The 16,012-nt window shown below is 35.9% G+C and overlaps 1 protein-coding gene across 1 annotated transcript in view; it reads left to right on the top strand.

Annotated features, from left to right (window-relative positions):
• Positions 1-16,012, top strand: part of LOC107094140 (polycystic kidney disease protein 1-like 2) — a 38,476-nt gene that overhangs the window by 14,515 nt on the left and 7,949 nt on the right. The window contains exons 8-24 of the mRNA XM_015389577.1: positions 191-332; positions 407-597; positions 673-903; positions 1,137-1,238; positions 2,309-2,487; positions 3,806-3,952; positions 4,662-4,861; positions 4,951-5,195; positions 8,225-8,405; positions 8,849-9,062; positions 9,974-10,214; positions 10,380-10,476; positions 10,559-10,684; positions 10,956-11,141; positions 12,323-12,653; positions 12,804-12,937; positions 13,090-13,217. Coding sequence (XP_015245063.1) covers positions 191-332; positions 407-597; positions 673-903; positions 1,137-1,238; positions 2,309-2,487; positions 3,806-3,952; positions 4,662-4,861; positions 4,951-5,195; positions 8,225-8,405; positions 8,849-9,062; positions 9,974-10,214; positions 10,380-10,476; positions 10,559-10,684; positions 10,956-11,141; positions 12,323-12,653; positions 12,804-12,937; positions 13,090-13,217 — 3,075 coding nt within the window. The remainder of the gene's footprint in view (positions 1-190; positions 333-406; positions 598-672; positions 904-1,136; positions 1,239-2,308; positions 2,488-3,805; positions 3,953-4,661; positions 4,862-4,950; positions 5,196-8,224; positions 8,406-8,848; positions 9,063-9,973; positions 10,215-10,379; positions 10,477-10,558; positions 10,685-10,955; positions 11,142-12,322; positions 12,654-12,803; positions 12,938-13,089; positions 13,218-16,012) is intronic.

Raw genomic sequence — 16,012 nt, 5'->3', positions numbered from 1 at the left:
TGGAACTTCTCCAGCTCCCAACACATTTAGAGCTGAGGAGCAGAGCAACCTTTCTTAAATATATGTCTTCTATTTGTTTAAAACATAAAAGTCTCTTCTTTATGCTATCAAAATGTGAAAAAGTTCACTTTTAGAAAGACATTGTAATTACATATGCATTTAGATCTCAGCACTGCTAATAATATTAAAGCATCTAAATTCACTATTTGTTTTAAAGATGGTGCCTTCAGAAGATCCTCTACCCTTTAAACTTTTCCTTGGTTACATGGATTATCCCACTGACACCAATTATGTAGCAATGACCGAGATGCCTCTTCCAGGAACAACTGAAGGTAATCAGTGTTTTCCTCTATTTTTATCATTTAAATTTTAGGTAACTTAATATTTATTTTTGTGTCTGATACAGAAGAAAGATATACATGGCTACTTAGCCCTACAACTTTTCAGGGAAACTCTGGGTTACATTATCTGGTGGTTAAACCAATTGTTGGTCCAGGTATAAAATCTATCAATGCCACATTATCTATTACCCCCATCACATCCTCATGCAAATTTTGGAATGAAACTCTGTTGGACTGGGAGGATTCTGGCTGCAGAGTAAGGATAATCATTTATTATAAAGAGACAGCTTTTAGCATTCTTTATGATAGTAAAAATTGTTTGTTCTTCAAGGTTGGTGTGAAGACCACAAATTTAGTCACCCAGTGTCTCTGCAATCACCTCACATTTTTTGGGAGCTCTTTTTTTGTGACTCCGAATCTTGTCGATCCTTCACGCACTGCTGAGCTTTTTGCAACCTTTGCTGAGAATCCCGTGGTCGTGTGCTTTGTCGGGGCTCTGTTTGCGACCTACCTCCTTGCGGTTGTGTTGGCACGAAGAAAAGACATTAAAGACACAGTCAAGGTAAAGCTTCTCTCCAGCAACTTTAATTCATAATTTGTTCATGTCAAGTCTAGTTTTGGTGTCATTTTGGATCATACAATTTACAATATTTGCCTGCTCAGAGAATCTACATACTTTCTTGTGGGAATTATGGTCCAGATAAGCAAGTAAAACCAGCTTAACAAAACATATCAGAGTTCAGGATGGACAGATGGATTAGATGGTAGTCCGTATGCTTCTTTTATCATCTGCAGGTGAAGGGAACAGTTCTTGAGGACAACGACCCTACGGATACTTACCGCTATCTGTTGTGTGTTTGCACTGGGCATCGAATGGGAGCCTCCACATCTTCTCAGGTAGTAGAATATATAAAAATGCATTTATTCAGAATAAACAAACATCAAATCGCTATCAGTTAAGTTTCAAATAATGCTTATCTCACCTGAATGGGATAACAGCTGCAAAAACTATGAGGGTACGAATATGCAGAACAAAAAAATTATTATTGCCAAAATCTGATGAACTACAGAAGTTAGTGAGGTCATTTAAGTATGTTTGATTAAAGAATATTATGAATATATGTATGGGTTATTTGAATAAAAAAAAAAACTAAAGGTTTATAAGATTATATCTTTTAAATCTCAAGTCTTTTTTTTTTTTACTAAACTAGTTACAGATCAAGTTAAAACATAACATCAAAGTGCTAATTATGCAATATTCTGAAACTAACTTTGTTGCCTTCAGGCAATCATGTAAACAAGTCCTTTTTCTGTGCTTTTTTGCTTGTTTCCCAAACATTCAGCCAACAATCAGTTTCCGTTTAATTTAAGCTTTCTATATCTGTGAAACACAGCCAAACATTATAAAGCTGCACAGACAAATTTCTGCATCAGACAAATATAAACACCAGGGTTAGAGGGTAGGTCCAAACTTTATATCTATATTATCTTTAAATGTCCATGAAATATTTGATACTTCCACTAACAACCTACAGTGCTTACAGCAAAGGACAGCAATAGATTTCTAGGGAATTATTCTGATAAAAAAGGGCTTTTTTGTAACTTAGATGTAACTTAAAATATTTGTATTTAAGTTACAGTTTGGTTGGGATGCCAGGAATTGCTGCACTGATAAATTTGTTAAAACAATGTTTTCCTTTTATAGGATCTTTTGCCACTGAGTTTGTTCAGATTACTCTTCAAAATATACATCAATTTACACCTGTGCTGTAGCTATATTTTAATGCTACTTAATAAAAAATATGCAAATAAAGGTTTGCACTTTTTTTCCAGATAAGGATACACAAACTACATATTCATGTATTTAGCCACATCTTCACAGGATGTATTGTATGTAGTGTCCACAGCCCTTCATGTTCAGTAAAGGTTCATTTTTAAAACAAAGTATTTCCTTTTTTTTTTTTTAGGTTATAGTCACTCTCCTTGGCGCAGACGGAAACAGTAAGCCTCACCACCTGACTGATCCAAAGAAGCCTGTGTTTGAGAGGGGAGCGGTGGATTTGTTCCTGCTGACTACACCCTCCTGTTTGGGTGAGCTGCAGGGCATCAGACTGTGGCACAACAATTCTGGGAGTCATCCTGCTTGGTGAGAGAGCACAAAAATATTTAAGAAACACAAAAATGCTAAATGCTTATAAGAATTACTGTGTTTGAAGATGGAATTTACTGCCATACAGTGTAATACAGAATAACAGTAGAATGGACTCAGATATAAATTGGAAAAACAACTTGTTTGGAAAAGTAAATCATAACAGAAAGAAAGTAAATTCTCTGAAAACAAATACATTCAAGCTTTTAGGACAGAATAAAAATGATTTGTCTTTGCCAATATTTTGAAATTCTTCTATAAAAAACAAATATTTCATTTTATCCAGAATATATGGCAAAAAAGACAAATCCAAACCATAATGCAGCATTGGAATTGAAATAATATGAGATGGCTAATTATTGGCAAGGGACAGTAGGTGAGGGAGTCCTTCCAGCTGTCATTATAATTTGCAGACAGATTTGACTGTTTTTATGTTGAATGCCCTTCCTGGTGCAACTGGGATATGAACCTGGGTCTCCTTTTCTATCCAGGTTTTATTTGCTATGATGAGGTCAGACTAAATTTTAACATTGAACCTACAAAAAAAGTTAGAGTAATATTAATGTGTAAATAATAAAGCAAAAAAAACCTCAAAAACTATTACATCCAAATTTCTTTCCTCACATTTCTGATGACCATGAAGCTGCTACTAATAAAATGTACTATTAGCTTTTAATCATCAAGCTGCTTCTGTGAAAGCAGATGTTTTCTGTATAAATCTATACTTTGTTAAAGCAAAACTATATAACTTTTGACCAAATTATTAGTTTGATTTAAGATGTATTAAATACATGTTTAGGTCAATATACAGCACCTGGTTGCACATCTATATTTAATGCAGGCTGCAGAAGCATTGCTAGATGAGGGGCTAGCGGTGGCCATTTCCACCCTTAACCAATCATCGATGCACCCCTGTGGCCAACCTTAATAGACAATTAGTTGTTCTTATGTGGACGTCTTTTACCAACTCCAGAACAAGGAGCTTCCATCTTAACCAGAGGTTGTCTGCAGCGACACTCTCAGCTTGAATATTCCAACTAATTACATGTAGACATTTTAATCATTAGTGTACTAACATTAGACTGACAACAAAATTACAGTTTCTGACCACCTGGTCACTAGTCAGGTCCTTTCAAGCTTGATATCGGCCATAAGTCGATTTAATGGTTAAACTCCAGTAAAAGTCCACATGTTCTAATCCTGATAAACCTATATTGTGATATTGCACCACTTTCTGGACTGAAATGTAAAGCTTTAAAATTTGCTAGAGGCATGTTTTCATGATATAAAATTAAATGTTTGCTGTTTTCTTCAGGTTTGTTGGCAACATCCTGGTTCAGGATTTACAGACAGAAGAGAAATGGTACTTTCTATGCAATTCCTGGCTTGCAATAGACATGGGTGATTGCTGTCTAGATAAACTCTTCCCTGTTTCCACGGAGATGGACCTGAAGAAATTCAGGTAAGGCAGCAGTGTAGTACTACTTTGAAGAGCACAATTGCATATATACAAGCACAGTATTAGTCAACAGAGTGAAAGTGAATTATAGGATCCTATTTTCCATTGGATATGAATGATTAGAGTTCAAATCAAATGTAAATCAGATGCAATAGCAGGCTTGGTTATCAGTTTGAAGAAAAGTCAAATATATTGAATGGAGACCAAATGAGGCCTTTTGAAATGTAGCACTTAAAAAAAAAAACTATTTTACAAGTGAAGCCAGCTTCTTGGCTAATGAGAATATTAGCATTTCTGAAAAAAATAAAAATAGGCTGTTTTAGGATAACTAACATATTGTGAAAGGTGAACGTAAGTTTTGATGAAATTAAAGACTCCATCCACACTGGCCATAAGTTAGTATAATCTTTTTATTACTTTAATTCTTGCAATTTAACTCAACTGCAGGTAACAAGTATTTATTTAATTGATTATGTTGTTATACATAAAAAATAGCAGTAATATTCTCATCTTCACTATAGAATCGAAATGCTGAGCTTAAAAAGGGTTTATGGCTTTTCCTTTATTCTTAAAATCCCAGAAAGCAGATAATCTCACCGAAAGTTTTGTTGTGAGAAAAAGAGATTAGAAAATGACATTAATCCTGTTCTAATTGGGGGTTTATCAGGGTTTTGCAATGTTTAGACTTTACATGACTGATTTTATCTTCCAGTAATTTGTTCTTCATGAAAACGGCAAAGGATTTTAGTGATGGTCACCTTTGGTACTCTGTGATCAGTCGACCACCAAGCAGCACCTTCACCTGTGTACAAAGAGTGTCCTGCTGTTTCTCCCTGCTGCTCTGCACCATGTTGACCAGCATCATGTTTTACGGAATCCCAACAGACCCCTCCGACCAGGTCATGGATTTGGGTACATCTAGTTTTATTTATACTTTACTCAACCTCAAGGAACGATCGAAAGATGAATCAAACTCATCTCTATAAGATTTGTTTTTCCAGGTCACTTTGAGTTCACCTGGCAGCAGTTCATGATTGGGGTCCAGAGTTCCCTCATCATGTTTCCCATAAATATCCTCATAGTCAGCGTCTTCAGAAACACTCGTCCTCGAGAGACTTCCTGTTGTCAAAACAAAGAAAAGAAAAGAAATCGCCTCCAGAAAAAGAGTGGTGTCCACACGGTTTCTCTGCAAGTGACAAGCACCAACAGCAACGATGAAAGCTCCACTATGGACATCCTCATAAAAGCAAGTGCTTTGTTCCTTTTCATTGAACTTTATGTAATACATCTGGCCATCTTAAAGGTCTCATGCATTTGAAAAAAAAATCTATTAACAACTAGCCCTCCAGAGCATGTTTTTGCCATTTTGGGCAGGAAAATTCCTCTCAGATTAGATAGAAAATGTGAACTAAAAACTCCTCACGCCCCTTTCCGACCGAAGACCACGCCTTCACAACCCGCTACCATGACAACGAGTGTGTTTGTAATTATAGCGGCTAGGAGAGTGGATTAAGCAGAAGACAATGGCTGACCTTAAATGATGAACTGCTAAAGAGTGCTCTGGTCAGCATATAAATACAACAATACACAACAGGACCAGCTTCATTTATGATAACAACAATAATACACTTTTTTTTATTTCATCGCAAACAGACAAATCTAGCTTTAATCATCTCAATACAAAGTACAGAGCATTTTAAGCGTTTTTTAAGGGACGGCTGGAAACCCTAGACTGTAAACAAGTTTCAATAAACAAACAAACAAGTACATCTTTCCAGCCAGTTAGCCTGAGGTGCTACTGCATCTGTCTGCTGTCATGTACTAAAAGCGCAGCTACTAACAAAAGTTATATAAGCGCACAATCAGAATTACTGCAAATATCCTGTTAAGAAAATACTTTTTGTGAAGCACAGAGAAGATTACCCATCTTATCGATGCCTTGCAGCTGACGTCACAAACATTTGAATCTAGCCGATGCCATATTGACTACCTGCTCTGGTCCCCTGCCCGTAAAATAGTCCCTCCATATGTTGTGCCATCGGGTGTGACAGTAAAAAAGGTCACTGATATATTTTTATTTTTACCGCTCACCAAAAACGAATTGAGATGGCTGACAGCAATCAGAAATGCTAACTGAATGCTGACTGCAAGTAGCCATCTGTCTGGTGTACATTTTATATCAGGTGAGTTTCAAAACAAGAGAGGGAGCTGTTGCCAACTGGATTTAATGTCTTCCACATTTTTATCATAAAATTAAGTGATTAGATTACACTGATTAGACACTTTGTGAAGAAGTGCATTTGATAATAAGATCTGAAGATATTGCTACATGTATTCAATTTGTGTTTGGCTGTTTACATGAAGTAAGCATAAAAATCAGCAGAATACTTACCTTCGCTTTTATATACAAATATCTTCCTGTTTTTCGGATACCATATTTTCCGGTCAATGATGCAGCTAGCTGTAAAATACATATCAGGATCTGTGCTTTTAACAGCTTCAGACTTTTCCAAGTTCATGAGGACAGGTTGTGTATAAGATATATGATTTAATCGTAAGAGGTAAAATCTGGAGACCTGTGAAATGAAAGAAAGGTGCTGAAAAGAATTCTGCAGGAATTTCATATGGATAGCATCCAATAACAGATTTTCTCTTTGTATCATTTAAGCTCATTAAGTTTTAAATGAGAAAGATCCCTTCTGGTATGAAGGGAAGCACCACAGGGTTAAACTAAACGTCCGGTAATCAATGGTGGTTGTAAGGTACAATCATCATGACGTTATGCTTCTCAAACCCATCAACCGCCGGCTTATCAAAACAGCCAAGCAGACAAGCGTTAGCTGCAGTACTAACCTGTTAACAGGCCATCAGTAAGCAGCCCAACACATTAAAGTCATGTACCATACAGTGAATATCAATCCACTCTTCAATTTCCGGTGTAGAGAAACCTGCTGTTTTAACACCCATGTTATGAAAATCCATTGAAATGCTCAGCATGCCGATGCAAAATTTCCATCAAAAATAAAATCCTTCCACTGAGTTTACAGGGGATCAGATGAAGGCCGTAAATAAGACTTTTGTCTGGTTGATGCTGCCTTTAACAGAGTAGCTGCTGTGCTTAGATCTTAGCATAGCAATCAATATGAACGCTCGAGTTGGATGCTCTACAGAGAGATACAGTAGGGCCTGCTAGAGGGTGGGCTTAGATGGAGAGAGTAGTATTTCCCCAAATGACCTCATAATGGGAAGGATTTTGATATAAAATAAGAAGTGAAACAAGGCACTGTTAAATTCTGATTTAATAAGTTGCTATATCTTTATTAATTGTGGTTTCGTGCTCATGGTGTCCAGAAAAAAGTTTAACCGGTGTTATTTTCAAGCATGCTGCTGTGTTTAATGTACACACATAACAGAGTGCAGACGATCGGGTGGATGTTCGTTTTTCCTGAAAATAACCTTTGTTTCGAGCATAGCTGCAAATCTGTTGAAAACAGCTGGAACTGGATTTTGACTGTTTAATTTTAGCACATGCTTTGAACTAAATAATGTTATTGTTGCTCTGGCTGTATGTCTCCAATCTCTTGCAGCCTATGAAACAATTTCTTCCTATATTTCAGATAGATAGATAGATAGATAGATGTACTTTATTTATCCCAAGCTGGGAAATTGCAGTGTAGCAGCAGCTTTACACATAGTGACAGTCACAACACAATAAGATAAGAAAAAAGTAAAAATAACATAACATCTACATCCATTCTCATTACCTCAGACTCACTTCCCAATCTATGACATCCTGAGCGCGGAATGCTACCCCCAGCATGCGTTACTATGGAAATTAGAGGGTGATGTGTAGTGTTTATTTTTTATATGTTGGGCATGAAGTTTTAACTATAGTCTAATCTGATCCTTCATCCTCATATTTCTGTACGCCTTATATGGCTATTTGCATACTGCCAACATGATTTGTCGCAGTGTGAATACAAATAAAGGTAATAGTTTTTGGACTTTTATTTGGTTATAAATATGCAAACCATGTACACTATCCTTAAAATCCACTTCATAAGTACACGTATTAATCAAAATCTTAATAAATACATTCAAACCTAAAGTTATAACTCAATAAAATGTGTGACTGTTCAATGAATTTAAGTGCTTTTAAAACTTAATCTTAGAAATTAAAATTAAGCTTATAGTACAGATTATCTTCAAAAACACATTGTGTTTTTCCAGTTTTATTTACATGCATATAACAATATCTTGTGTTCATACTTTTAGGATATTGCAAGAATCCTTCAATCACTCTCTGAGACAACCAAATACACAGACCCATCCAACAAGTCTGGGCCCGGAAAAGAAAGTGACATTAATACTGTTCTTACAGAGGTGGAAGAATTACTCAAACAGAATACCAAATGCAGCAATGACACCAAGACAGTGACACCGTCTCAACTATCTGGTGAGTCTTGCTCTTCTGACAGTGATCCTGTTATTTAGGTCACGAGAAACAGAGGTGGCCAACTCCAGTCCCAGAGATACCATTCTGAAACCTTTAGACCTCTGCTCCAAGACACATAAATCAGATAAATGGCTTGTGACCAGGGATCTTTGGAGCTGAAGGACAAGCTGAGGGGGAAAAAAATCACCCATTTCATTCAGATTTGTTGGAGAAAGAAAAACATGTAATAGCTGCAGGCTAGTTCCTGAGGACTGGACTTTGGCCCCACTGCTGTTAAGTTTTTTTTTTTACATTTGTGCAAAACCATCTATTTTTAATTTGTAAGCACCGAACAGTGTGCGCTAAACATTTCAGAAAAATAAAAAAAACATCCAAGTAGTTTTTGCTCACAGAACATTCTCCAGTGTAGGATTTCTTTAAATTTTTGTTTCCTGTTTCAACAGCTGAAGACATTCAAAAGAAGAGCAACAAAACCCAGCATCTGTACAGACAAATATGTCACCTTGAAGAGCAGCTGAGTGTGGAAGCCCCGTCCAGCTTCTCTAGTCCATACAGTTTGGATAAGGCTCAGCACCAGATCCAGGCGGTGAAGAGCCTCCTTGAACAACAGCTTTTCACATCCAGCCATGTGGATCAAAATGAACCCATACATGAGAAGTACATATAAGACATGAACCTTTGGGCTTTTTTCTCTTGAGTTTTAACATTGCTAATAACTAGAGTGTAGTGTATAAGTTGACAGAAAAATCCGTCTGGTGTATGTTTAACTTTGCTAGTGGAGGTTTAGTTCAGTCTTCTTTATAATTTAAATGTATAAGTCCCAATACTTCAACTATAATGAGATGATGACAAAGTCATGTTTTGTTTTAGGAGGGCATTATGTTAAGATTAATTATCAAAGTGCTAAATTATTTATATGTCCCTGAGACTTGTAGGAATTAATTCCTTGTTTCTGTGCTTTCCTGCATGGCCCCTCCTACCAAAAAAGGATCCATCCAAAATGGGTCTCAATAAAATGCCTTTAGGAGTTAGTTTATGTGTGCATGGTTTTTTGTGCCATGTGTTTCCATGATTGAATGGCAACATATCCCCCTAAATGAGGAATGAAAATGAACAGATTTCAACATATTTAAATATGTTTTTTTCATTCTCTTTGGTTTTGGACATTTCTTATTGTATTATTATTTGAAAGAATGCTTAGCTCTGCTGTTTTAACCACAACAGCTGAGTAATCATTAATTTAGTGGAGTAAAATAATATCCTCAACAAAACCCAATTTGAAAATAACTGAACACAATGTTAGTTTCATGTTATTATTTCTTAAAAATATTCCTATATACTATACTTATGCTAATTTGATAGCTTTTAGACAATGTAAGCAGGAAAAAAGTACTTTCATAACAGTACACACTACATCTCACTGCATCTCACAGTACTGCTACTTGTTGTGATTGTTTATTAGGAATTGTCATTGTTTTTCCTCTAATGTAGCTAAAGAATTAAGCAAAATATTTTTGGTTGAAATTTCATCCTTAACAACATCTTTTTTTCTTCTTTTCCAATTGCAGGTCTAATCCTGAGCATGGCATATCAAGGGATGGCGGTCAGAAAAAAAAGCAGCAGCGTAAGGGTTTGCTACCCTGGTGGTTTATCTTTGTTGGCTGGCTGCTGATAATTGGAACCAGTTTTGTATCAGGATATTTCACAATGCTGTATGGACTTAAATTTGGGAAGGAGCGTTCCATCAGCTGGTTGGTATCCATGGTTGTGTCCTTCTTTCAAAGTCTTCTCTTTATTCAGCCACTGAAGGTGAGCATTAATATATTTTCTCTATATATTTTTCACTGGCCTAAAACATTAGCATTTGACTTAACATATTGTTCTGGTTGGCAAAATCTTCATTTAAAGAACACACATAAACAATAATTGCATTAGATTTAATATCTCTCTAAAATTTGGATTTATTTTTGACAGGTAATATGCTTTGCAGTTTTTTTTGCACTTGTAATAAAAAAAGTTGATGAAGAAGATTTTCAAAATGTGGCATTTGAAAGAAGTGAAAGAAAATCTGGTAAAGTATAAATCCTCCCAAAGCTCACTTTTATGACTTCCAAAAAACTAAAACACAGTTAAACATTCACAAATATATACAGGTAATCAACAAACAAACCAGTGGGGTTACCAGCTCTACGATCCACCTCCTCCTGCAGACATTGCGAGAATGAAGAGGAACAAGATCATGGAACAGAAGGCATTTGCTTTGCTTACTGAAATTTTTGGTATGTTTGTTTGCGTGTATATTTGGAGAGATGCTGGAGGTTTTCTTTGAAAGTATTAAACCTTGAAAAAGGCACCCTTTGGCTGTGTTCTGGACTGGTTTACAATACATGGATAATAATATATATGTCTCTGGTTTGGTATCCTGCACTTGGCTATTTCCTCTCTCTGCCCTTCTTCTGGATCAGATATATATAATAATAAAATAATTCAAATTTAGTTGGTTCCAGAACTTCTAAGAAATAAAATGGTTTCTAAAATTTTGTCTTCCAGTTTACATAGGTTTCATGTGGATGCTACTGCTGGTGGCCTACGGTCAGAAAGATGGCAATGCTTTTTTGCTGAAACGACACATTAGAAATAGCTTCAGTAAAGGTGTCCAGAACAGCATGACTCTCCAGGATGTGTTTACATGGGCTAACACCACTTTACTGAAAAACCTTTTTGGGTCGTACCCAGGTAGGAACCTTAAATTACTCACATGCTGGTATATCTCCTACTGAACACAGCTGAGGACAGACTTGCTGAGCAAAATCTGACTTCAATAAAAGAACAAACACCTTATTGAGTAAGACAAATTGCTAAGGTAAATTTGTATAGCTTTGTATCAAATCATGGTTAATAAATTTTAAAACCGTTCATGCTGTCCAGTAAATGTCAGCCTTTAATTTAGAAAATTATTATAATACCAGAAAGTATTTTTTAAATGAAGGTTGTTATTATGGTTTGTTGTCGTATGATTATTGGGAATGTAAATAAAAACATTGGGTAATACTTATTCTCCTCTCTACAAAAAAAAGTAAAAGTTATCATCCGACTTAGACTTTGACAACTTTTATTGTCATTTTGTATACACAGTGTATACAAAATGAAATTTCATTGAGTACAGCTTTCCAGACAGTAAATGAAAATTTCCATTCCATAAAGTGCAACAGTGATCAAATAAACAAAAAACAGTGTCATATTATCATCATTTATATTTTCTAACACAAGCCATTACTACACTCAATGAAAAATAAATGCAACATTTTTGGTTTTACTCCCATTTTTTATGAGATGAACTCAAAGATCTAAAACTTTTTCCACATACACAATATAACAATTTTCCTCAAATATTTATCACGAACCAGTCTAAATCTGTGAAAGTGACACTTCACCTTATATTGTGGGCAGTTTAAGGCACACTTTGCACGAATCATGGAGTCTAATGAGCATCTTGATATGGCATACCTGTGAGGTGGGATGGATTATCTCAGCAAAGGGGAAGTGCTCACTATCACAAATTTAGGCTGGTTTTTGAAAATTTATTTAGGAAAATGGTTATACTGTGTACCGGTATGTGGAAAAAGTTTTAGATTTTTTAATTCATCTTAGAAAAAATGGTAGCAAAACCAAACCTATTTTTTTCACTTGAAGAATGTAACATTTCAGGAAATAGTACTAATCTGGACGGTTTAAAATTTAATATATTTATTGTGAAGATCTAAATGCAACTAAAAATAAAAGCAATTAAACGACATAAGATCAAAAGGACAAGTTATTAAAAAATTGAGGCAATGCACCATGTAGAAAATGAATTAAAATGATATCGATTGATACATTTTTCAGTAGCAGTGTAACTTTAAATTCTTTTCCTTCAGGATTTATCACAGATGGAAACTCCAAGCTCGTAGGAAATGCCCGTCTTCGTCAATTAAGAGTTCAGCAGAACTCGTGTCAGATTGCAAGTCTCATGATTGGATTAGTGCCAGACTGTGATGCCCTATATTCATCTGAGATAGAGGATGTGGGGTCTTACGGATCTGGCTGGAATCACTCTGTTAAGGATAATATTTCAACAAGTGCCTTGTCTCCATGGATGTACCAGACTGAAGCCCAGCTCAGGGCTAGACCTTTCTGGGGGAGACTGGTGCTCTATAGAGGAGGGGGCTTTGTGGCTGAGCTTGGCCCAATGTTTCAAAATGCCAGCAGGTGCGTACATATCCAAATATAGTTTCTATTGTCATATTTATAATGCAAATGTTGAGGGTGAAACTTTGCTTTTAAACTTAACTTTACCATTTTAGATAAAAAAGGAACATAAACAGACAGCACTTTAAATTTTATCTCCTTTGTCTACAGAACGCTTGAGTATCTTTTCCGCAATAAATGGCTTGATAAGTACACAAGGGCAATCTTTGTTGAGTTCACCGTTTACAATGCAAATGTAAACCTCTTCTGCATCATCACACTCTTGATGGAGACCTCAGCAGTTGGTAAAGAGCACTCCTTTTAAAGACTGCTGTCAGAGTCCATCTGCAGCTATGATAAACATCATTTTGTGGAAAAATGCTACCTTTTTTTTTACCTTTCTCTGAAAAATTATGCTTTCATCTGCATTGACTGAATCATGTCTTTCATTTTGCAGGAGCATTTCAGTTCTACACTGATCTGCAGACTATTCGTCTCTACCCGTCAACAGGGGGACTTTACTTCTTTGTTATGGCTGCTGAGATAATTTACATGCTTTTCATTCTCTATTACATGTTCAAGCAGGTAAGCACTTTTTACAAGCAATTTTTATGGTCTGTCTTTTCTTTGTGCCCACATAAACATGAATAACATTTAAGGATAAACTGTCCAAAGATTTATTGTTTCACTAAATCCCTAATTTGACTGGAGTTATCATCATGTAGTTTCTCTGTGAGATATTATTCCCCTTGGATCTTAGGAATTCAATCTAAATTCAAGAAAAAGTGCATGTATAAATAGAAATCTGTGGCTATATTTTATTGTAGTCTTACACTTTTTTAAACTCTGTACAAACTTTACAACTCATCAACATATACTAAAAAGCCTTACATTTCTGATACAGAAATCAACTCTGAATAATTAAAGAATGAATTCTGTATAATAATAATAATAATAATAATAATAATATAATGTTCATGGTTGGATGACATTTATCAGGGCTGAAAGAAGGTTCCAGGTTCAATTGCCCTTAGGGGTGATTGTGTGTGCATGGCTATATGTCTTTGTGTGTCTCTCTGCTGCCCTGCGACAGACTTGTAACTTGTCCAGGGTGTACCCCGCCTTTGGCCTATAGACTGCTAGAGATAGGCACCAGCCCCACAGTGAAACTGGCAGATAAGCTGCAGAACATGGATTGATAAATAATATTCAACATGTCCCTGTATTTTTTTATGTATTTATTTTTATCTTTTATGTAGAAAATTCATCCAATACTTTTATACAGTGGTTCATCAGGAAGATGAAAGGGCAATCTTAAATCATTTACTGCTAAGAATCATGTGAGACTACATGATGTCATCTTTGCTGTGTCTCTTTGCTCTTTAGAAGAGACATTTTTTACCCCCTTACCAACCTCTTTGCTGTGCAGGGTGACTAGATAAGTATGTTTCCACTTTAAGCCGTGTTTGTCATAGTTCCAGTTTAAAACTTTAAAATTGTTACCTGCCCTTCAGATATGGACTAATTTAGATGAGTCATGGAGATAGACTGAAGTCATAGTACAGATCCATCTTAGTATGAAGAACATCATGAAAAAATATGACTTCTTTATTTACTGAATATTACTGTAATCACTGAATAAAAATATTTCTTATAGATTAGTTTAATAATAAGATTAATTACTGACACAGTGTTTTATTGAAGGCATATTGATATTATATTTGGAATTCTGTACCAGCTAATAAAAAAAAGAAACTTTTCATTACCATGAGAACAGAAGTTAATTGTAAATAAGAAAAGTAAATAGGAAAAATACATAGTTTTCCGGTAGAAAAGTGGTTCGCTAATAGCAGTAATGCATACTTCACTATTTGTGTTTTTGCTGAATAGGTCTTACGGGAACTTCCTTAGCTCTGTGACTGACTTCAATAAAAAAAATAATAATAATTTCCTATGTAAATCCAACATATGGCTATACAGGAGCTATTTTTACATCAGAAAAGGAGTCTGCACTCTAGAAGTTTTTTTCTGGCTTTAATAGCAACAATCTTCCTTATTTGTAATTAAGTTACACGTGTTTTTATGCTGCACCATTTCATAACTTAATGATGATGTTCTTTAACCTCTAAAGGTCTTTTTTACTCCCATGGTGTCACCATTAACTGTAATTTAACTTACAATAAGATGGTATAATGTGTCTTTTACGGTATCTTAAGACCTTTATATTGTATTACAAAGAAAAAATACTTGTATTATTAAAAATTATATTATTAGAAAAAAAAAAACTGAGTAAAGGTTTCCGGATAAGGAATATTTCTAAAGGTAAAAAAAAAAAATCTTTTCTCATGTGCAACACATTGCAAAGACATTATTAACCCTTAGTATCTAATATGGTTTTAATTGTGAATGTCCATGCATTTTACTGGGTTTGATCTCATAGATCAACACAACTTAGTTCAGTTAGTTTACTTAGGAAAAAAAAAAATCATAGAAAGGATTTGGTCTTGCTATTTAATTGGGTTTAAGTGGACCCTTCTAACTAACCCTAATTTAAACTACCCCAATGCTGCTTTGTCTGTATGTTTATGATTGCTCCATTATTGTATAAGTACTTTTGTTGTCTATCCTGTAGGTACTGTAGCTCTGAGGAAATTCAAGTTGATTTAGTTTAATCACATGGCACCAATTCACAACTTTCACTGACCAAAAAATGTGATATAGATACTTAAAAATACAATCTAATTGTATAAACAAATTAAATTTCAGTTACCTACCTTCATTTGATCCTACTTCAATACATTGTATTTAAATTTGGTTTACGATAACAGCTATAAACAGTCAGGGTTAAACACTACTCGTACTCGTACTCATCGTCTCCCGCTTTATCCGGAACCGGGTCACGGGGGCAGCAGACTAAGCAGAGACTCCCAGACTTCCCTCTCCGCAGACACCTCCTCCAGCTCTGTTGGGGGAAGCCCTAGGCGCTCCCAGGCCAGCCGAGAGACATAGTCTCTCCAGCGTGTCCTGGGTCGTCCCCTGGGCCTCCTCCCGGTGGGACGTGCCTGGAACACCACCCGAGGGAGGCGTCCAGGGGGCATCCGAAGAAGATGTCCGAGCCACCTCAAATGACTCCTCTCAATGTGGAGGAGAACCGGCTCTACTCTGAGCCTCTCCCGAATGACCGAGCTCCTCACTCTATCTCTAAGGGAGCGCCCAGCCACCCTGCGGAGAAAGCTCATTTCAGCCGCTTGTATCCGGGATCTCGTTCTTTCTGTCAACAACATTATATTAATTATGGTGAGGAATCAATTCATTTTTTGGTTCCGGAGAGGCGAGAAGGTGAACTCTTTCATGAAGACCAAGGAAAACAGGGTCTCAAA

Source organism: Cyprinodon variegatus, unplaced genomic scaffold, assembly GCF_000732505.1.
Source record: "Cyprinodon variegatus isolate N-32 unplaced genomic scaffold, C_variegatus-1.0 Scaffold466, whole genome shotgun sequence".
NCBI lineage: Eukaryota > Metazoa > Chordata > Actinopteri > Cyprinodontiformes > Cyprinodontidae > Cyprinodon > Cyprinodon variegatus.
This window is presented reverse-complemented; position numbering and strand designations above follow the sequence as displayed.